This window comes from Aotus nancymaae, unplaced genomic scaffold, assembly GCF_030222135.1.
Source record: "Aotus nancymaae isolate 86718 unplaced genomic scaffold, 86718_ANA_hifiasm-v0.15.2.pri h1tg000021l, whole genome shotgun sequence".
NCBI lineage: Eukaryota > Metazoa > Chordata > Mammalia > Primates > Aotidae > Aotus > Aotus nancymaae.
The window spans coordinates 9,149,222-9,162,781 of NW_026988433.1; the positions used below are offsets into that span (position 1 = coordinate 9,149,222).

At 50.5% G+C, this 13,560-nt stretch overlaps 1 protein-coding gene across 1 annotated transcript in view; it reads right to left on the reverse strand.

The window, feature by feature from the left end:
• Positions 1-86: 86 nt before the first annotated feature.
• DNAH10 (dynein axonemal heavy chain 10) overlaps positions 87-13,560 on the reverse strand; it is a 177,505-nt gene continuing 164,031 nt past the window's right edge. The window contains exons 66-79 of the mRNA XM_064379606.1: positions 11,905-12,009; positions 11,346-11,500; positions 10,606-10,760; positions 9,090-9,273; positions 7,337-7,537; positions 6,473-6,682; positions 6,210-6,305; positions 5,422-5,593; positions 4,540-4,671; positions 3,850-4,061; positions 3,589-3,756; positions 2,238-2,418; positions 1,034-1,179; positions 87-468 (exon numbers count right to left, since the gene is read on the reverse strand). Of these exons, the coding sequence (XP_064235676.1) occupies positions 322-468; positions 1,034-1,179; positions 2,238-2,418; positions 3,589-3,756; positions 3,850-4,061; positions 4,540-4,671; positions 5,422-5,593; positions 6,210-6,305; positions 6,473-6,682; positions 7,337-7,537; positions 9,090-9,273; positions 10,606-10,760; positions 11,346-11,500; positions 11,905-12,009 (2,264 nt within the window). The 3' untranslated portion in view covers positions 87-321. The remainder of the gene's footprint in view (positions 469-1,033; positions 1,180-2,237; positions 2,419-3,588; positions 3,757-3,849; positions 4,062-4,539; positions 4,672-5,421; positions 5,594-6,209; positions 6,306-6,472; positions 6,683-7,336; positions 7,538-9,089; positions 9,274-10,605; positions 10,761-11,345; positions 11,501-11,904; positions 12,010-13,560) is intronic.

Genomic DNA, 13,560 nt, shown 5'->3' on the forward strand with positions numbered 1-13,560 from the left:
ACTTGTGCCAATGCGATGCATGTCAGGCACTTTCGCCTAATCAAGTGTTCTCTGAGAAGGAAAAGAAAACTCCACACATCTTAAAATACCCTCCAATATTTACTTGTTGATTATATAGATTCCTTTAAAAATAGTACTTAAAACAAAACCGTTCAGGTTAATTTGTATGGAAGGAGATTTAAATGGCCGATTTCAAATGAAAAATCAGTTCAATCCCTCTCCCGCCTCTTGAGAGGCCCCAAGAAATGACAGCAGACCCAGTCACTCTTCCTGACCAGTCCCAGACTCAGAATTCATGAAGCAGTTTTCTTCGCCCAAAGGTTAATCAGAATTCAGGGTTAGGCACACTCCTTGCAGCACCCAGTGAGAAATGTGCCTCGTGGTAAAGAGATCAGCTTCAAAGACCAAGCCAACACCCATGGCGTTCCTTCTCATGGAGGTGGTGTAGACAGGGGTCCGGAAGGTATTCTGCAAGGGAAAGGCAGGTGAGACACCCCCTTGGAGAGAGGGTGGAGGGGGTGAAGGTGCAGTCTTAAAAGTACTTGACAGGCAGGGGGCCCTCATGCAAGACTGCATCTGAGAACACACACGGGGTCAGGGCTTCGCAGGGCCATCCTCCACCAGCTTCACTTGGACCTGGCTTCACACAGAGACACTGGTTAAAAGTGGGTCCTGGCCCAGGCAGAGCAGAAGTCATCTGCTGTCCACACTAGAGGAAACCACTTTATGACTCAGGCAACATCTGCAGCATTTCACAAGAGGGCAGGGAGTCTCCCCTTGGTTAGTCTAGACCACAGGACTGCCACTTGAGCCTGCCGCCTGTGGAAAGATCGGCATCCACGCACATGCGCAACCGCGTGCCTTTCCCGGGAAGCGGCTCTCTGTAGCTTTTATCACAGCTCCAAGACTCCCCCAGCCCATAAAGCTCAGGCACCCTTGTTTGAAAAAGCAGGACTATTGGAACCACCTCAGCCATAACTACAGTCAGAAGAGGAAGGTCCCTGGTGTCAGAGAGGAGGGACTGGGCCTTCACCTGCAGCTTGAGGCGGTGGGCTTCAATGGGGATGATCTTCAGGATCGGCAGGTCCACAACCAGCACCTTGGGTTTGCTCTTGATAAGACATCCTTTCTCTATATCCCAGTCAGCACCCTCCAGGTACAGTCCTGAGACAAAGCATCCTAGAGACACAGGGGAGAGCCTGGATACAAACAGCATCCACGGCCCGCCAGGAGTGGCTCTATCAGGTACACACACAGCAACACACAGGCCACTGGCTGGCCTCCTCCCCAGCACACCGGGACACAGCCCAGGCCCTCCTCCAGCACTTCTGTCCTGCCCACCGTCCCTCTATGGAGGAGCAGCCCAGGCAGGAGACCCCATAGCCCTCCCCCGTGGCCCAGAGAAGTGGGTGCGGGGTGGTGGCCTCTCCCCCAGGAATGAGGCATCAAGGCATACACACTTAGACCACCCTGGGCCCCGAGGCTGCTACCAGAGTTAGAATGGGCACCATGGCAACCCCAGCTACACTGCAAGCCGAAGTGGCTTCCAAGGAGGAAGTCGAAGCCTCACAAAGTGGTCTCCAGGGAGGAGGACCCAGAAGACGTGCAGAGAGAGGAGCACGCTCATGTGGCCCCAGAGAGGGCAGCAGCCCGGACACCTGCCAGCTCCCCTGCCACTGGGACCTGGGAGAGTCCCTTCATCTTTACCACTAGCCATCTCAAAAGAGATTTTGTTCCTTACAGTTAACTCTAAGACAACATGACCCCGGGAAACAGCAGCTTCCAGCTCTCATGTGCACAGTCAGTAACCAGTGTCCAAGAGGTGAAGTTATGGCATAATTTACAAGTTCCAGCCAAGTTATTCCACACTGCTTGGTGGCTCCATGCCCCTGTCCCTGTCAAGGGTTACAGGAAAGCCACCTGATGGTTTTTGCAAGAGCTAATTCTGACCTAGGAGCCCACTTCCCATGAACTAGCAGAGTGAACGTGGTTCAGGTCTCCCCTGCCATTGACCCCAGGTCTCAACGGAGAAAGTGGAAGAGAAACTTCTGTATTCACCCTCAGAGGTGTTAAGATACGGGCAGTCCGCAGACACAGGAAATCTTTGCAGCAGGCTGGCTTTCAAACATGGCCTGGCCCATTGTGGCCCACACTATGCCTGTCCCTTTGACTTGGAGGTGGCTCAGGGAGAGAAATCCTAAGTGAGCAGCTGTGGCTCCCTAACAAGCTGACCGTACCTTGTCCCGCCCGCTCATTCACTTCCTCTGCATCCTGGAACTTGGTGACTTGTGTGAACAAGGTGGAGCGGTCCAGTGGCCAGCCGTTCTTCCGGCAGGTGGCCTGCACCAGTGCCGTGAGGTAGGATTCGGGGACGTGCAGCCCCGAAAGCCACATCACGCTGGGCTCACTCTCAGTAACCTGGGGAGAAAAGAGGGCAAGTGCTGGGAGCCTGGGGCTGCCATCCAATGCCAGGGCAAAGCTGGCCTGGGAACTTAGTTTATGATAAAAGACGTGTTTTACCTGAGTGGCCAAAGATGGCATTGGCACAACTGGCAGCCTGTTTGAGAAAAATAATCTGGACTGCCACATTCCAGGTAGATCAAAGATTTAGATATAAAAGTAAAACCATCAAAGAACTGAACCACATCTCCAATGAATGCTTTCATACCGTGGAGTAGGAAATGCAAAGCCCAGAATAAGAAAGAAAAGCCTTGTAGGTTTGACTACATAAAAATGTAAAACTTTTCTACGGAAAAAATACTGTAAGCAAAGTGAAGACTTACGACAGGCTGGGAGAAACATCTGCAACACTGGCAGACCGAGGGCTAATTTCTTTGATATGCAAAGAGCTCTTAAACTTCAATGAAAAGGAGACCTCACTAAAAATTAAATCCAGATACAAAAAGACAGTTCACAGAAAAAGAAACACAAAATGTCTGTAAAGCATGTGAAATACGCTCAGACCCAGCATAATTAAAGACATGCAAAGCAAAACAATGAGCTACGATTTTCACCTGTTAGGTACACAGTGTTGCAGAGCGGTGAGGAAATTAACACTCATGCACTGTGTCTTTTCTAACAATCCAACAAGCGCTAGCAGAATTTACATGCACACGCTCTTTGATCCAACTCTTCCACTGCCAGAATTTACCCATGGAATACACCCCATGCATATTCATAGACGTGCACCAGAATGTTATTTGTATTAGCAAAAAAAAAAAATATGGTAACCACCTAAATGTAGGCGGTTACCATATTTTTAGGCTACAGAAGGAGGAGAAAGGATATGGAACATTTGCGCAATGGCGCACTCTAAAAAGGAACAAGCTCGCTTTCTATGTACTAATATGGAGTAAGTGCCGAGATAAACGCTTAGATAACATAATCAGGTGTGTACAGTATGCTTCAAAGTCCTGAAAATAAAAAAAGGAAAAACAAAAGATACAGATATGCTTGTAAGAATCTCAGACCATTCCCAGAGCACCCAGTAAACTTTACCAGAGGTTACTGCTGGGGAATGGAAAGGGGATTGGAGGTGGTTTGAGGAAGTCTAGGTTGACAGGGAAGAGGTAGTGATGTGCCACTTACCCACAACATGTACTGGCTGAACCGCCGCAGGAAGTAGACCATCCAGTTTCCAAGGGACTTCAACGTGTCAGGAGCAAGCTTTCTCCAGATATTAGGGATATTCCCGAGAAAAAGAGACCTGGCCACATCGTCCAACTCACTGCTCATTCCAACTTCTCCAGCCAAGGCCTGTTTAGAATCAAGAGCGATCGGGCAAGACTCGGTGAGAAGCCCAGGTGCTACCAGTCTAGGCAGTAATCTGCACGTGAGAGGCAGGCTCACCCTCTGAAGCTCGGCCAGAGACTTGCTCATCCGGACCACAAGTTTGTTGAAGCGTTCCAGCTCCTGCAGGAGCACCACCGAAGTCGGGGAGATTCCCGTTCCGAGGCGCTTCCTCACCTGGTCCAAGTCAAAGACTTTGGGCATCTTGTTTTCTATGTCTTTGGCCACTTGGCCAATATAATCATCGCGGCTGATGCCACTGCTGGATTCCCCTAAAACCAGGACACTTTTCAGGGAAAGCAAGGCATCTGTGTGCAGAACCAGGGCCTCCTGAGCCTGCGGGTTCGGGGAAAGGCATCAGCAATGTGGGAGAGCTACGAGGAGCAATCGTAAAACCCCAATCAGGCCGGGCGCGGTGGCTCACGCCTGTAATCCCAGCACTTTGGGAGGCCGAGGCGGGTGGAACACGAGGTCAAGAGATCGAGACCATCCTGGTCAACATGGTGAAACCCCGTCTCTACTAAAAATACAAAAAAAATTAGCTGGGCACGGTGGCTCGTGCCTGTAATCCCAGCTACTCAGGAGGCTGAGGCAGGAGAATTGCCTGAACCCAGGAGGCAGAGGTTGCGGTGAGCCAAGATCGTGCCATTGCACTCTAGCCTGGGTAACAAGAGCGAAACTCCGTCTCAAAAAAAAAAAAAAAAAAAAAAACCCCAATCAAACTAATGAAGTCGTCCGGAGTAGAGTTACCTGTCTGAGGCTGCAGCTCCAGCAGGTGAGCCCATGTGTCCCGAGCTGCCTGCGTGTAATAGCCGATCTCAGCGTTGGAGTGGAGGCCAAACACTTCCGGCGTGTTGGCGAGAGGGAGGGCCTCAATGGCTTCTGCAATCACAGCACCGCAGAGGTGGCACTGTCCAGCCACCTTCGCTTTCCCAGGGCCCACAGCCTCAAAGTCCCCAGACATGCAAGACTAATTTTCACTGTTTAGAGGGCAACTTTTTTTTTTTCTCAGTCACCCAGGCTAGAGTGGAGTGCAGTGGTATGATCACAGCTCACTATAGCCCCGACCTCCTGGGTTCAAGCATCTCTCCCATCTCAGCCTCCCAAGTAGCTGGGAGTACAGGTGTTCACACCACATTCAACTAATTTTTTTTATTTTTATTTGTGTGTGTGTGTGTTTAATTTTTTTTTTTTTTTAGTAGAGATGGGATCTTGCTTGGTCTTGAACTCCTGGGCTCAAGCGATCTGCCCTTCTTGACCTTCCAAAGAAGGGATTACAGGTGCAAGCCACCATGACCAGACAATGGCATGTTTTTAATGTAAAAATTCGACACTATCACACCCAATCCAGCTGTATGTTCATCTTTTATGAAAATGGCTCAGTGAGCTTCACCATGGCCACTCTGCCCTTCCAGGTGGAACCTGATTTATTGACCATCATTCCAGGATGGGAAATATGCACTCTATCAGCTCTGCAGCCAGGAGGCATCTGCCGAGCCACCTATCAGGCCGAACACACCACACTTGACCAGCTGAGGGGCCCCTACCAGGAGAGGAACCAGCTGAAATGCATGGTATCACTTCAAGGCTGTTTAGCCTTGAAAATAACTTTTTGTATCTGAGAAATCTCACCAACAAACTTCTCCTTTTCGTCACCAACAGGGATTTTGTAGTCCACTTCCTTGTTCCGGAAGAAGTGGAACGGCTGGAAAGTATCAAAAATGAAGTCCCCCAGGTACTCATCCATGTAGATGGTCAGGATGCGGCGATCAAAGCTGTCGATAGCTCGTCCTCCATACATGACCTGAAATTAGAGGGCCCGAGAGCCAGCCAGGGGCTCAGAACCTACTGTGCGCATCCCGGGGGTCCGGGGCCACAGACTCCTGCGGCCTGGCTGCTGGAAGGCCCGACCCTGCTGACTTGCATGGTCTGTGGGGCCACTGTTCACACAAGGCTTCTGTGGCTTTGCTGGCTTCGCAAGGGACAGGGCCCAAAGCAGGAGGCAGCCCTCATGAAGCGCTGGGAGCCCCTGTGCCACAGGCACAGTCCCCAGAACACATCGAACAAACAGCCGAAGAAGCCAGCAGCTGCTTCTGTCTTCGGAATTGATGTCACCGCCTGAGCCACGTGCACACAACCGGGAGAGCTTCCTGTGAGCTCAGCCTATGGAGCCAGGTGAGGCAAGGGGCTAGCGGACGCCTAGCCTGAATCCCCAGCCATGGATCCAGCTCAGGGAACCTCTGTGTGAACAGAGCTCACTTAGGACAAAGAACAACCGGTGAGAGCGGGGAGAATGGCACAGAGACCCAAGGGAACAGGGCGGAAGAGGCTGGCCCTGAGGGCTCGGAGGAAAACAGGGGCACAAGGCCACAGCTCTGTAGCCCCAGAAGCACCTGCAGAGGAGTCCCAGGCACCCCTACCTCTCCAATTAGGTACTTGAGGCTGCCCCACGGGATCCTCGGGTCCCGTTGCTGAAAGGCTTTCGTTAAGTACGTGTTCAGAATTTCCATGCAGACCTTAAAAGAAGAGAACACGCTCATTATACTGAAACCGTGTTCACATTCTGATACTTTTCTGAAAAGGCAGCTGGGACGGCACAACCCTGCTGTGGCCGAACTGGAGGAAAGTCGGCGGCAGCGGGCCGCCTAAGGAAGCTGTTTCCAAGGAGAAGCAGCGCCGTCACCTGGAAGTCAGACTCATTGAAGTCATAGTACACGTTCCAGCCAATCTTCCCAAACTTCCTTCTCTCCTGCACCACAGCATGGAAGAATGCCAGCACGTAGACCAGCGGCTTGAAGGCAGGGTGCGGGCACTGGTCCAGCATTTCGTGAGAGATCTTGAAGTAAGTTGCCCTCATGTTGAGTTTCAGCCCATTGGGCGGCTCGGTGACAACCTTCAGAAGAGAAGAAAACCAACTGTGATGGAAACTGCAGGCCCACGAGCTTCGAGGAGTGTGCAAAACGTAGGCTCTTGGCTTTCCCTTCATGTTTATGGAGCCATCCGTCCGAGACCTCCAACAGGTAAAGCCTCTTGTCCAGGGCCCAGGCTAAGAAGTGAAAGGACATGTTCTAGCTCTCGGGGTCAAGGGTCTTTGACCTCCTCTGAACCATGAGATCCTTTACTATAAAATGAAAGTAAAGTCTTCCCTCTGCCTCCCCAGAGAGAGAGAGAGAGGACACAAAACCTTTCCAGAAGAATTCCCTGGAGAATAAATTAAATAGGGCATATAAACCACCCAAAACTTCTGCCGTCAGCACTAGAGTCCTGCAGGCTGCGGGTGGGCCCATGAAGTTATGAACAGCAGCCCAGATAGTGTTAGGGACACATGCGGAATTGGTAGAGATAGGCCCGGGAGTCACAGACACCAAACCCAGGACAGTGGCTCCCTCTGAAGAGAGAGAGAGGTGGGATTGAGAAGGGTTTCAGCCACGAGGTTTCAACTGCTTATTTCTACACACGCACACGCACCCCACCCCACCCCACAGCAAAATGGTGGTGATCTGAGAAGCTGGGTGGTGGGCATGGTGGTGTCTGTCCTGAAGCAGACCTTTAGGGACTTCTGCAGAATCCCAATGGGGAAGCCCTTGGTGGGGTCCGTGGTGAGCCACAGGCGGAAGTCTGGGTGGGGCTTGGTGATCCTCTCCAGGGACTTCTCCAGATCTTTCAGCCACTTGACCAGGAGGTGGCAGTTCTGCAGCATAAGCCACTGCCCGCGAGCCACCGCGGTCTCCAGCAGCTGCAGGGCCACCTGTGCCGGGGAGAAGGAAGAGGAGAAGGGTGAGTTGCCACTCAAACCCAACCCCGTGCTCTTCAGAGACCCACTCCACACCCACAGAAAGGTGATGGCCAGCTCCAGCAGAATCCAGAAGAAAGCCAAGGATCCAGGCGCTACAGGGGGAGCCTTCAAAGAAACCATATTTTAGAAACCCCATGGGCCCCATGGGTGCACTGAGCTGGTCACACACAGCCCGGAAGATGGGTGAGCGTTTTGCACTCATCAGCCTCCCTGGCCTGAGAAGACCCAAATTCTCCCACATGGTCACTCCTGTCCTCTGAGGAGTCCTGAAAAGGGCCGCAAGAGAACAGCTAAAGCCCACTAGGAAGTAGGGACCGTGCTGGCCACTGTAACATCTTAAGGGGCCTAGGCCTGGAAAACAATCACCATGTTCCCTCCCAAATGTAATTCAAAGCACAAACAAGCTAAACACGCACAGCAAGTCTTGGTTTCTGAAATGGCTTAAAACTTACATGAGTGCTGACGTTACAATAGCTTCTTTCAGGGTTGAGAGAGCTGGCCCACGTGCCTGGGGCTTGCCTCCTGCACCATCCAGCATGGGTATTGCCATCCTCATCTCACCCAGGGCTTCCAGCAGCAGAGGGGCTTACCCAGAGCCTCGCAGACAGTTCATAGCAAAGCGGGGACTGGCAGTCAGCTCCCTCTGACCCCAACACGCGTGCCTGCGACCGTCACACTTAACTGACCCACAGGCTTTTCCTGCGAGATTTGTCTCACATTGTACTGAACTTTCATAGGGAGTTCTAGCAGGGAGCATTGTGATACAGAGAGGCAGGACCACAGCAAAGAAAGCTCACTGGCTCAGAAGGGTAGGAGGATTCACGCCCCACTTCTGTCCCAAATGGTCCTGGGCTCAGCCTCTCTCAACCCACTCCCCTGGCCATGCAGCTGGGGGCATGATAATCCTGATCCACAACGGGGATGTTTCAGGGACTAAGGGAGGTAAGGACTGTGTGAAAGGGCTTTGGAAACAGCACAGCCTGGGCGCTGCAGCTCATGCCTGTGATCCCAACACTTTGGGAGGCTGAGGTGGGAAGATCACTTGAGCCCAGGAGTTCAAGACCAGCCAGGGCAACATGGTGAGACCCCTTCTCTACAAAAAAATACAAAAAAAAAAAAATTAGCCAGGTATGGTGACATGTGCCTGTAGTCCCAGTTGTTACTGGGGAGGCTGAGGCAGGACGATCACTTGAGCTCAGGAGGTGGGGGCTGCAGTGAGCCATGTTCGTACCACTGCACTCCAGCCTGGGTGACAGAGGGAGACCCTGTCTCAAAAAGAAAAGAAAAAGGGGAAAAAGGAAACCAGCACAGCACCGTGATCACAACACGAGGTTGTGAGCCGTAACTAGCCTTTCCAACATTTCACGACTGCTTCTTAGCTCGGAAATGCATCCAGCTTATCTGTGGCATGGCACACTCAGCTTAAATCCAGGTTAGCTCCTCCTTAGCAGACACCAGGGACCTCCCCTACATGTAGAGCTAGTTCCTTCCAGCCACAAATTACCTTTTCTTGACCTTGACCCATTGCAAGGAATTTGAGGCGATTTCCTCCAAAACCACTGCGCTCCGCTAATTTCATAAGATCACTGGCAGGGTCAGAGCCAGGACTCAGGATAAACACGATGGGCGAATTTGGAGTGCTCTGCTCAAAAATAGCTTCAAAGCTGATCATTGGGGGCTGCACGTACCTGGTGAAAGAAACACAGAAAACTTTCCGGGGAGGACAGCTCCCAACCACGGGCTGGTCTGATCAGCGGTCTCCTCCAGAACCTTCTGACCATTCCTCTGGGATAGCTCTTTGCAGTCTTCCCTGCTTTAGATTCCAGCTTCTACGCACGTCTCCCACCCTGATGGGGAACTCCTGGATGACAGGGACTTCTCTGCACGCCCTGCACACTCAATTCGGTCGGTTTGTGCTGGGCTGGGTGCCTCAGCTTGCCCTCCAGGTGGACCTGCCCATGGCACCAAACCCGGAGGTTCCACACCAGCAGCTCCACAGGCGTGTCCTGGACGGCGCACATCTTGAGTTTTGAGTTTTATGTGTGGGTTTTTTTCTTCTTTTTTAAATTTAGAGATAGAATCTTACCCTGTTGCCCAGGCCTTCACTACAGGTGTGCACCACCACGCCTGGCTAATTTTTTTTATTTTTTATTTTTTAGAGGCGGTGTCTTGTTATGTTGCCCAGTCTGGCCTCAAACTCCTGGCCTCAAGCGAACCTCCCGCATCAGCCTCCTGAAGTGCTGGTATTGCAGGTGTGAGCCACCGCACTTGACCCAGATATGCATTTTAAAATTCATTGCCAACACAAAAATATTGGGAGATTTCAGGTAAAAATCTGAAGTCCTAGCTTCTTTCAGAGTCAGAGGATCCAGCCACTTTGGGTTCCCAATGGCACGCGGTATCAGTCAGCAGGAGCTAAAGGCAGCTGCCCAGGGCCCAGGACCAGGGACCAGCTGCCCAGGGACCAGCCCTGCTGGCTGCAAGGGCACATCCGAGCCGCAGCCCCACGCTCTCTGCCTGGCCTCGCACCCCATGCTAGAGCTACACTGTCCAGTGCCGTGGCCACAAGGCACACGCAGCTACTCAGCACTTAAAATGTGGCTAGCTGCAACTGAGATATGCTGTAAGTGTGAATTCAATCAGACTCTGAAGACTTAATACCAAAAAAAAAGCATGTAAAATGTCTCAATCATGTTCCTATTGATTATACATTCAAATGATCATTTTAATATATTCAGTTAAATAAAATACGTTATTACAATTAATTGCGCCCATTTCTTTTCTAATGTAGCTACTAGAACTTTTGAAACTGCATATGTGGCTCATATCAAATTTCTTGCAAATAGCACTGTTCTAGAATACTGACGAATTCTAGAATATTGGCTATCAAATATTGCACAGACAGGGTGACGACAGCTATCTCGGGAGCTGGACAGCCTGCTTGCTTTGAGTCCAAGGTGAGAGGATGCTAGAGAGTCCACCCCACGGAAAGTGGCAAATCAACAAAATGACACACTTACTTCTCTCCCATCGTTACAGTCACATAGTCAGTCACTGCCCGATAGACCCGATCCACACGGAAACAGCGCAAAATGAGCAACTTCTGGAAAGGGGTGATGTTCTTATCGTAACCCAAGGGGAATGGAAACTGCTCCAATGAATCCAGGTCATACCACTGGGAAAAGCAAAGAATATTCATGGTGGCATCAACTCAGAAATGACAGAAGTCCCCATTTGTGTGTGAAGGTGGCAAAAGCCACCGGAAAGGGATGAGAATCTACAGATGTACTAACTGAAGGCACCTGGTCAGATCTGTCATTCTCCACCCCCAAAGACTATGAAATTCAGAAAGGAAGGAACTGAGTCTTATTCACTGAGTCCCCAGTGCCCATCAAGGGACATGCTACATGGCAGATACCCATAACTATTTCTTGGATGGATGCGTGGGTAGGTGGATGGACAGGTGGGTGCATGGGTTGGTGGATGGGTGGGTGGGTGGGTGGGTGGGAGGGTGGGTGAGTGGATGGATGGATGGATGGACGGACGGAAGGACGGGTGGACAGGTAGATGGTTGGATCTCCCATATAGCTAGCTGAATTAGCCAAGGGAGAATTCCAAGCAGGGAGTTATAGGGCATTGATTACACACTGAATGGATGACTCAAAGGAGTGTCTTCTTTTAAGGGGTTGGGCCACAGTTCAGGTTTGGAGATTGTGGACATGTGGGGAAGAAGAGGAGGAGAAAGGGAACGTGTGCTCACCTCCTGCCAGACGTTCTGATTATTCTCCACGTCATCAGGAAGTTGCCCGAAGTTGTCTGAAAACATTTCTGATAGAAGAATGATATCTTCCCATCCTTGGTCGGACAACCAAGCGCAGGGCTTTTTTCTTTTGCTTTTCTCCAGGGAAATGTTTCCTAATCACAACAGAAGAGAAGCAGACAGCCATTGCGCTGCTGACACAAGCAAGCAACTCTGCTTTGACACCTCTCACTTCTGGGAAAAGTCCACTTCTCAAGAAGGAGACTGGAAAGAGGAAGTGGCCTGGGCTTGCCCTCGTCACCGCCAGTGACACCAACCCGGCGCTCACTGCAGCATCCAGCTTCCAGCCTCAGGGTGGCCCCGAGACAGAGGCTGGCTGCTCCAAGTTCAACCAGAACCACTTCTGAGGCTGGAATGCTCAACTGGAATAGTGAAAAATGCAGTGCTGTTGGAAGCCAAGTTTTAAGGAGAATTTTTGTTCTTGTTTAGTGGACAAACTTACATACATGTATCGTGTGGGCAAGGAGACGGGAAGAATGAGGCTAGGCAAATTCATTACCTTTCAAAAAGAAATCTAATTCTTCTTGAGGGACTCTCCCTTCTGCTTGTTCTATCTTGATGGTCATGTTAAAGGAAAAGAGCAGCTTGTGCCTCTCAAACAGCCCTGGAGGGAAACACCAGGTGAGTATTGATTTCTTAAAATTAACTTTAAAAAACTGAGTTTCTTATGCCCACTGTGCTTCAATGTAAGTGAAATAAAATGAAACACTCAAACTGTATGGCTGCATTTAGCCCTCTTTGCACCTAATGTCCACAAATATCTAAGTGCAGAAAACATGAGCTCAACTCCTAGGTCGTGCCCAAGTGCAGTCCGCAGTGACATGCTCCTGTATGTAACGGAAATGGCCGTGACTACAGGAGGTACGATCACAGCGTCCTGGGAAGAGGAAAAGCCAGTGAGGGCTGGTACAGTGGGACACAGAGCCACCCTCTCAACCGAAGGCGGGCTGTTTGCCTGACTCCAGTGTGTGTGCTTGTCCATTAGGGTCTAGAAGAAGTGTTGGCAAACTTTCTACAAAAGGCCAGATAGTAAATACTTTTGGCTTTGGAAGCTAGATGGTCTCTGTCATAACCACTCAACTCTGCCATTGTAGTACAAAAGCAACCACAGACAATATGTATACAAATGGACATGGCCCTGTTCCAATAAAACTTTATTTACAAACGCAGGCAGTGGGCCAGATTTGGATGCTGGCTGGGGGTCTGCCAACCTCTGTTGCAGAGGATGCACACTCCAGCAACAGACTCTTTATTGATGGATGCAAAATACCAGTTTTCTTTTTTGCTTTTTAACAGAAGACATGTGTTCCTGGGAAAAAAATATTTAAGTCAAAATTTGTGATTTGAATTCTACTTTATAGGTGTACAAAGTATTGACTGTATTGGAGACAGGGTCTTTAGAGAGCTGTTTAAGTTCAAATGAGGCCATTAGGGTGGGCACAGTCCAACCTCACTGGTGTCCTTATACGAGGAGGAAGTTTGGACACACAGAGACGCCAGGGATTCGCACACAGAGAAGACGGACCCTGTGCGGACGCAGCTACAAGACAGCCTCCTACAGCCCAAGGGGAGCGTCCTAAGGAGAAAGGAAATCTATTCACCTTGATTTTGGACTTCCGGCCTCCAAGACTATGAGAAAATAAATTTCTGTTGCTTAAGCCACGCAGTCGGTGGTATTTTGTTATGGTGGGCATGGCACACTAATACACCAAGCACTGGTGCATGTGAAATATCACTGTCAGTAAGTACAGGGTCTCAGCAAAAGAGGACAGGGTGGGGACACGGGCGTGCCTTACCCACCCTCTGCTTTCTAGAGGTCACTCTACAGACCCCTGGTTAAAAATGGCCATTCTGAGTTTATCCCAACTCCCTTCCAAAAACCAACTGAAATGGTGAGTTTTTTTTTTTTTTTAAGATGGAGTCTCGCTCTGTCGCCAGACTGGAGTGCAATGGTGCAATCTCGGCTCACTGCAACCTCAGCCTCCAGAGTTCAAGCGATTCTTCCACCTCAGCCTCCCGAGAGCTGGGACTACAGGCACACGCTATCACGCCCAGTTAATTTTTGTATTTTTAGTGAGGACGGGGTTTCACCATGTTAGCCAGGATGTCTTCATCTCTTGACCTTGTGATCTGCCTGCCTCAGCCTTCCAAAGTG